Source organism: Nematostella vectensis, chromosome 15 (genome assembly GCF_932526225.1).
Source record: "Nematostella vectensis chromosome 15, jaNemVect1.1, whole genome shotgun sequence".
In the NCBI taxonomy this organism is placed as follows: Eukaryota; Metazoa; Cnidaria; class Anthozoa; order Actiniaria; family Edwardsiidae; genus Nematostella; species Nematostella vectensis.
Genome location: NC_064048.1, coordinates 6950064 through 6958948, shown reverse-complemented (window position 1 = coordinate 6958948; position 8885 = coordinate 6950064). Strand labels below are relative to the sequence as shown.

Below are 8885 nucleotides of genomic sequence, written 5' to 3'. Positions count from 1 at the left end.
AGCTTACGGTGAGAGGCCTCAATATCGCAAATGTCTCAGCGTTCTTGCGTAATTTGTATTTTTATTTGATCAAATTTGTAGTTGAACAAAGGCTTTGAAAATAAGCAAATTTTGACAATTTGATCAAGCTTTTTGTTTAATTACAATTTAAAACTGTACAAAATTATGTCAGTATCGCTTGTTAATTAAATAAAAACATGCAAAACTCTCATTTTCTTCTTTTGGACGTTTTTCTTTTTAATAAGTAATTATCAGAAAAGTCTTATTGCAGTCATGGTGAGGTATTTAATGCTTGTCGCTTTGTTTGTCACGCTTTTAAAATTACGTATGCATGGCAGCAAACAAAATAGTATCACGCGAGCCTAAAAATCGCAATTTAATGCAATAAATGCTATGAAATTATTACCATTAAATTTTAGTATTGCCGACAGTATATTTCTTTTGATTTGAGCGCTCTTTCTTGTTTTTCTGGAGATTTGAAGGCGTTGTTTGAATACGGAAAACCCGATACAGTAGTCAGCATTTGTTTATAATTAGGGTCAAGTGGGGGTCATATTTCGGCTTGTAACAAAAAGTCGGATTTTATTTGCCCCTAAATTTTATTTCACATATCAAAGGTAGAAATGATGTTCTTTTCGATGAATGCAATCATTTTTTGCCAAATCCACATCTCATCGGCGATATTACACGATCATTTCAAGGCTTTTCAAAGTCATCTAAAAACATAAAATAAAATAAAATCGCGTAAAATAATAAGGTGCTGACAAAACAGCTTATCTTTCAGCCTGGGAAATCCTTATTATCTATTCTTTAGGTTTATATAGGCTTCAAATGTTTTATCACGCGTTGCGAACCGGTTTTTAGTCTTTTTCTAACAACCACGAAATTGTCTCAAATCCGGGTGCGGGAGACGAAAAATTACTTTTCGGCTTCTATCACCAAAAATATTTATCCAAATTGCTTCAAACTTTCACAGTATACTGAGGTCAACCATACCTATTATCAGTTTAGTTTTGAGCTAGGGCGCCCAAACATCATTTTTCCGAGAAATCTTGACGAACTCAGACCGCTGGTCTTAATTACCGGTTCCCAAGGTTGATTCAGCAAGCCCACATATGCTTCTAGTTAAATATTCATTACGATCACAGCAAAAACCACGCAAGGTAACCTGGGCTCCTTGCCGGCAATTGTCAGTAGTCGTGGTGTTTATCGTGGTGTAGGGAGTCGGGAATTCCCAGCTGACCCTAACGCAGACATTGCCAGCTCCGAGTCATGGCGACAAGAAACTGCCTTCTTTTATTTATTTTGGCAATTTTAACATTTAACTCAAAGGTAAGCTTTTTTGGAATCCCTAAAGATTTGATTTGCGCATTTTCAGCTGTGTGGTCAAGATCCACAAATTTGTCAACGCGTTTCGCGAGCGAGACAATTATCAAGTTTTCTTTCTGTAGCGGGTCTTTACTTTGTGTGAACACTTGTTATTATTTTAACATAATCCCAAGCTTGCTCTGTGTTCTTAAACTCAACATGAATTCTACAGTCTCCTTGATTTAATTGGCTGGTGTTTACATTATTTTACACAATATGAATTCTTTAAACATTCAGAATTTTTAGCGCACTTAGAAAGCATTTTCTTCAAATTCGAGAAAAAGAAGATCTAGCGGATCTTAAGAAAACTGTTGTTTTTTTGTTATCAAAGCATTACGAATGCATTTGGATATTGAATAAATCGACGCGCTTTTGTACCTTTTGTGTTTACGTGTTTGCTTTTCAAAACTTCCAACAAATTTTTATTTTCGAGCGAGTATGGAATTCCACAATTTTTTTTACTCCAATAAGCTAATGGTATACATGCCATAGTTTAGCATGTCTTTGTATCAAATTGTAAAGTTTTTCTCAAATGTTATTTATTTCTTCATGGCCCCTACTGTGTTCCATAAAGCCATTTTCTAACCTATATTTGCAGTATTTGCATACTTTTCCCAAGCGTTAATTGTTCCAGAGTGTTTATCGTGATTTAAGCATGAATTATATATGATATCCGGTGCCTATTAAGCCCTGTGGACAGAAATATACGCCAATCTCCACAAATCACTGCTGTTTTCCTTGATTCCTCCCTCTCTTTTGTCAGTACTTAGATTGCAACTAGCATAGCGCATAACACAAAGCTCTTGAACAAGCGTTTGTCGAGCAATGCCGGTCAAACAATGTATTAGTAACCTATAACAAAATGCCAAAAGGAAATAGAGGGGGAAATGAGTTAAGATAAATTGGCTCGATAAACACGAGAAAGATTTTAGCCTAGCATTTACTAGAAAAAAAAAATCGATGTAAAAAGCATATATAGAACCAGATAAATTTAGGTTTGTGAGAATATTGATAAAAAAAATCGAAATATTAAATTGTTTATAGGGTTGTTTTTAGAAAGAGAGCTTTTCATTTCAATGATAATTCAAATCATCAGGAATACAATTATTGCTTATCCATTCTCAGGAAACTCTTGCCACAGAAGAAAGCGTCAAAGAAATTGCATCAAAGAACCAAGGCACCGGTGAGCCTAATGGCAATTCTGTTAAAGTATCTGTTAATGTTACATGATAAGGCCGACCACAAATTTATACCACAATTCATTTCATACGTTAAAAGACCCTTGAACGGCGCGCTAAAGTGCCGGACTGATGAAGTTTGTATTGAGGCGTGTGACGTCACGTTGCTCGGCGGCTTAACAAAAAGAATAAACCACGAGCACACGAGCGTGGGTTAAAAAAAAAAAGAATGTAATTGGAAGGTAGAACATGACTTGCAAATAGTGATGCGCGAATTGCTAATTCAAGCAAAGCTCCAAGGCAGAGCGATCTTGGAAAATTTCATGTTCTCAAGCAGGATCAAATTTCAATATAAATCTATTCTGCCATTTCAAAAACATTGTCAGTGCAAACGACAAATGGCGATTGGTAAACGGCAGTTCCACAACCGAAGGATACAATACGTCTCATTATATTTCAACCGAATGCAGGAAAACATTGAATCAATCATACAATAACCAATTCAAAGCTAGCGATGATATAGCTCGGGCATCGCTGGAGTTATTTATAAGCACCTTTTGGTATTGGAACTTCTATACTCCATTTGCCGTTTGCCCTGACGTTTTTTTTCTAATTAGTTGTGTAACGTAAGCTGTACGTCAAAATATTTCATAAACGTCTAAAAACATTGTTATTATCGTTTATGTGCTTATAGAAACTCTATTAAGTTCTCCTTTAACCGGTAGACCAATATGCATCTTGTCCGATAGGATGTGTCAAGCTATGTCCAGCCGGACAAACCTGCACCCTTGTCAGCGGCCGCGAGACATGCTCGTGTGTGACCACATGTCCAGATCATCACAAACCAGTATGTGGCTCGGACGGACACTTGTATATAAATCACTGTGATCTTCACCGGCTAGCCTGTACTACCGGACGCAAGATCAGCATCGATTGGGATGACACTTGTAGGGAGTTGGAGGTCGCCAAGAGTGAGTATCTATACTGTTATCAGCGTTACGTCTGTAGGGCAAACGTTCTTGATTGGCTGAGCAGTAGTATGGCGTCATCATACTTCTACTTGAGCAGTTATCGGAAAGACAGCAAAACATGAACATTGTTTATTGAGATAAACTTACTCAAATACCTTAATGCTGCGAGACAAAGGACAAAAACAATAGAATAGGCGATTCTGATAATATTAAGAGGCACAGCAGTTGATGAATCGCGTTTTCGCTGGGTATCACTAGAGCCCTTCAACTAAAAAAAAACCCTGCCATTACATGCATTTGATTTTCGCCAAAGATGTTGTCAGCTAAGTCAAATTAGAGTAAGCTCAAGAAGGCTATTTACTACTTTGTGAAACAGAGTAGTTGCGCTGGCGTTTCGAGCGGCAGCCCGATTCGTAGTGGCAGGAAAGGCTTCTCAACACCACGCCTGCGCAGAACATCTAGTTTTTCTACAGCTTGTCTGTAGTCTTTCTAGTTATAAATACCTCTACATTGAGGACTGTAAATCTATTCTTCGCGTGTCTCCTAAATCAACTAAAGTCGCTAATTGCTCGAGTAGGCAACACAACCAAAAAAAGTACAAATATACTCATCGAGCCATCTAGCTGATTCAATTTTGATAAAATATCGAGAGAGCTCGTTTTCTAAGACAACCACCCCCGCTGGCATCTTAGGACGTTTTTTAGATGAGCCGAAAGATATGTGATGTATATGACGTCACGAGAGCCCCTCAGAGTCACCCCAGTCCCTTGCGCAAGCGCCAAATACAACCCTCGTAACCAAAACTAAAAATTTCCCTTTCAGATAAATGCAACGAACGTAAGATAAAGACTCTAAAACACAGGATCCTTACACACTTTAGCCAAGAGCTGGTCGGTCATATTACTGCCAGGCGGTACATCGTCATGTTGTTTGGTCGACAAGACGGCAACAATAACCGGAGGCTTGACAGGTACCGTGAATAACGCGGTAGAAGATCTAGGGGACTTGCACTAAATCACGTGACTGGGGCACCTGAAAAGCCAACTGGCGGGTCTCGGAGTATCGCGCACGATCCGTCATTTAGTTTTGGCGGCAAAGTATCACAAAAATAAGTTTATTCAGCGATTGCGAATCAGCCAGAAATTTTTTTTCTTTCTTTTTTTTTTTTTTTTTGGTCAAAAAGGGCTTTTTCATTTAAAGACTTTATTTTTCTGGTCGGTTTCTGGACGTGCTGCGGTAGAAGCTCTGTGGACATTTTAGCGCTGGTTTGCAACCCAAAAAGTCACGTGATTTCTTAGTGGAAGTTGCTTATTGGTTAGAAAGGTGCCAATAGCAAAGATACTCAAAACGACCTGGCATATTTAGCTTCGTTCATCCCTGAGGTGCATAAAAAAAATTAGGTACTTTCGCGCTCCCTTGGCAATGACCGAAAAGTTGGCTTGTGGACTGTGGATTCACTGGGTGCACTGTGGATTGGTGCACATTTTCCCGCTTTAAGCCGTTATTGTCATGCGCGCAAAAGTCAATGCGGATAAGGATATTTTTTAAAATATCACATTTAAAAATGTGAATGCTGTTTGTCGGCATGGTAACTTGAGCTTGAACATATACTTCTTAAATCAATACTGTTGTTTTTTTAAATGGTCTAAAAGAGCTTGTAGCGCGGAAAAAATGCTGTGATGATCTAAAACGGTAGGGTCTTTGCCGTTTTTTTAAAGATGATGGTCAGAAAAATCGTAGTAAATACGGATAAATACATGTTTACCTCGAAATTCTCTACTGCTTAGTCTAGTATTCTAATAGGGAAACAAGCGACAACAAAATCGATTAAAGCGAGCCCATGTAATAGCATGTTATGTCCTAATAAGGAATTGATTGAGCGAGCGTGAAGAATGATTTCAAAAACAAGTTGAAAATGTTTTTTTTGACGTGGTACATCGGCATGACGCTGTCTGTTTCTATGGTTACAGAGCCGAGGTTGGCCGTTTCCTGCTGAATTACGCCATGTACCCGGATGTGCGCGCGATTCTCGCGTATTGCGATGCCGACGACTGGATGAACTACGAGGACATGGACATGGATGACGTCATCAGCGTGCACGAGTTTTTTAGGTCATACGGTAAGTGACGCATGCGCAACGAAATGACCGATTCTCACTTTTGTTGCGCTTGCGTTTGTCCTTGCCCTCGCGCATGCGTCCTAGTGAAAACCAACATTAAAAAGATGCGTAAGCAAAGACCTCTGGGTCTCCAAGCATAAGTTAAACATTTCCCTGCTTTGATTCATTCCGGTCCACTCGGATTTTTTTACGTATATTCTAAATCAAATAGGCTCACATATAAAGACTTGCCCTGCGGTGGGATCAAAACATAAAATACGCTCATCCGTACATCGTAAGTTCCCTCTTATAATTGCCACCAAGCAATGATTTCAAGAAGTATAGCTGGCGCGGCGACTGTTTAAAGTTTCTGCTTTTATCGCCGTATAGAGGTACTGGATTAGCTTGTTATATGGCTGCGTGAGGGGAGATTGGTCGTATTATAGTCATATCCACAAAAGATTAGAATTGCCTCTGGTGGGTTAATTCGAAGAAAAGAAAAGTAGGCGCTTCTCTGTCCTGACGAATAAAGTTCTTCCTGGCGAGTGAAGAAGAAACATTTTCTGTTAATAACCTGTTAACTCGCCAGAATAAAAATGGGTTAAATACATTTATGATTTACAGTGCCATCTATATTCTTTTCCAGTTCAAACAGAGCCAAGTAAACGCGAACAAAATCTCAGTGCAGTCCCCTTACCCGTGCTCCTGCCGGAAGTAGCAGAGCCTAATGTAACAGCGGAGATTCGAAAGCGCCAAAACAAAGCGGAAAAAGCTCAACCGGCAGAGAAATCTAAAATGCAAACAAAAAGTGAGAATTCCAAAGACCAAAAGACTGAAAATGAAACATCGAAGGTAGAAAAGGCGCAAGACAAATCGACCGTACAGCCGACCTCTCTCAGACCGTTAGCTTTGCCTACACGTGAACCGGAAGTTAAAACAACGACAACATCAGAAGTGAACCGGGTGACGGAAAAAACGCCAGCAACAAAGAAACCAGAAGTGCCTTTTTCACAACGAGCAACAGAAACAACCAAGCAAAATGAACCCCATTTAGAAACAGAAAGAAAGTCAAAGAAAGATTTGACGGAGCCAATTATTGTAAACCTGAAGAAAGAGCCACTTCCGCCGAAAGAATCAACAAGGGCAAGACCGGGGGTGACGCATAAAAAGGGTACGATTTACAGCTAAGACGTATTTGCATATAACAACCAAGTAAAATATAGGCTTTATTTTACATCGCTCTAATCAATACTTGGAAAAAAGCGACTAGCCACGTTGACAAAAAAGAGTATCAGATAAAGCATCTTATTGCGTTTTGGCAGATCTTTAAACAATATATATCTTTCACTACAGATCTATCCGTAAAGACAAGAAACGTCTTCTTTGCATTTGCCGATGAGGGCATAAACGTTATCGACCCTGTGACGTCATCTGTTGTTCACCGAATGAGAGGCAATGACGTCATCCAGAATACAGCTACCAAGGTATGCGGCGACCAGGCCTGCAGCTGGGGAGACGCGGTCGCTGTCGGGAGTGGGGTAATATACGCCGCTGATGTTACAAACCGCAGGCTCATTGTCGTGGATGTTTCAAGCCTAGAAGTCGTCGAGGCGATTAATGTAAGCGGTTTTCCGTACGACTTGCAGTACGTGTCCGGCCGTGACGAACTGTGGGTACTAAACTGGGCGGAGCGCGTGACAGGGCTTATCACGCAAGTTCATGGCGATAATGGTACATTAGCTGTTATAAAAAATGCAATGGAAAAACTCACGCACACTGTCACAGACGTTCCTTTACGTCACGCAATCCACAGCTTTCATATAACAGACAGCTGTCACTTGCGTGACGAGGAGCGTTTCGGTTATGTCACGCACATTGAAGAGCCTGGGATTCACGAGGTTGACTTAGCGGCAAGGGAAATATCGCGATTTATTGACCTGAGTTCGAGAGGTTGTCATGGTACATACGGGTTTACTTATTCAACCGGCTCTGACTACGGATTTGTGCAATGTTTCACAAACGAGAAAAAGACTTTGCAAGCACAATACCCCATACACATGAAAACAGGCACCGTTATCAATGTACTCACAGTCAACACTGGTCTACCCCACATTTCCCCTGACGGGAAATACATCGTCTCCTTGAACGAGCACGTGATCTCTGCATTGTATGTTAATGAGGAACGCACGATCCAGATCGGAGAGCCAATCAAAACAAGTATGTCACTGAGTGACGCAACGTTCATAGCAAGGGATGATGGGTATGATGTGTATGTGACCGCAAAAGACATGTCAGCGGTCGTTCTCATTCACGCGAGCCCGTCGGGGATGGAGACACAAAAACTGTTAACGGACGTTGGACTTTCAAAAAAGAAGGACTGGGTTCGAGTAAAGAGATCAATAGTCACGGGATGTGAATATGATGCGCGTTACCTGGCAACGCCTGCCACGGCCGAGGATGCAGTTTTTATCATTGATGGTCAGCGACAGGTCGTTAGCGGTCATGCGCAGAAAATAAGAGGAGCGCAGGCGCTTGTATGGGTCAGCGGCGAGGAATGATGCGGCAATAGTTCTTTGCAGAATCACTGCAACTTTCAGTTAAAAAGGGGCGATCGCATGATTGGCAAAGCTCAAACAAATATGGGGGTTTGATAAATGCATTTTTTTTCTGTCTGGTGTGACTATCTAACATCAATAGGATAGTAGCGGAATAGAAAATTGCAATTTTAAATTTGGTACGAAGTTATTGTAAATATCTTTAAACGCTTATTGCTTAAAAGCAATCCAATCAGAATCTCAAAATTTATATAATGGGGAATTATATGTTAGTCTGTATAGTATTAGACTTGATTGAGAGAAAATGGTTCCGTATACACCAGTTTTTATTTTGTTAATTTTTCTTCTACAAATGTACGATTGCCCCTTGAAAATAAATATCGTAACACAGAATGTACAATGAGGACAATCGAAATTTTGCCCAATAATGTACCCTCCTTAATATGCATCCGCATATTTTCGTGCATTTCAGTGTATCAAATCCTACTTCCGTTTACAAGGTGTTCTTTGATTAACCATCATTAACACTCGCAATAATTAAAACGACAAATCAGTCATGAACGTTACAAATAAAAGGCAATTAGCCAAACTTATAATCGTGGTATGCTACTACCCGCGTGGCAAATGCCAACTTTGTTTTCAAATGATTATTTTGTTTTACCTAAAAAACACCTCCTACCTGCAGTTGCAAAGCGACAGAATGTCGCACAAAGAA

General features: G+C 40.0%; 1 protein-coding gene across 1 annotated transcript; it reads left to right on the top strand.

The window, feature by feature from the left end:
- The first annotated feature begins 1086 nt into the window (after nucleotides 1-1086).
- Nucleotides 1087-8763, top strand: LOC5503446 (follistatin-related protein 5). The gene is made up of 7 exons (XM_001624474.3): nucleotides 1087-1332; nucleotides 2494-2551; nucleotides 3296-3517; nucleotides 4340-4487; nucleotides 5488-5636; nucleotides 6271-6786; nucleotides 6969-8763. The coding sequence occupies exons 1-7, from the start codon at nucleotides 1273-1275 to the stop codon at nucleotides 8171-8173; spliced, it is 2358 nt and encodes a 785-aa protein (XP_001624524.2). The 5' UTR covers nucleotides 1087-1272; the 3' UTR covers nucleotides 8174-8763.
- The last annotated feature ends 122 nt before the right edge of the window (nucleotides 8764-8885 follow it).

Bases quoted from the DNA above. Each gene is read 5' to 3' on its own strand.
- LOC5503446 (XM_001624474.3), top strand. From the start codon at position 1,273: ATGGCGACAAGAAACTGCCTTCTTTTATTTATTTTGGCAATTTTAACA. The intron at 1,333-2,493 runs GTAAGCTTTTTT...ATCCATTCTCAG, and splicing joins TTTTAACATTTAACTCAAAG to GAAACTCTTGCCACAGAAGA. The intron at 2,552-3,295 runs GTGAGCCTAATG...CTTGTCCGATAG, and splicing joins ATCAAAGAACCAAGGCACCG to GATGTGTCAAGCTATGTCCA.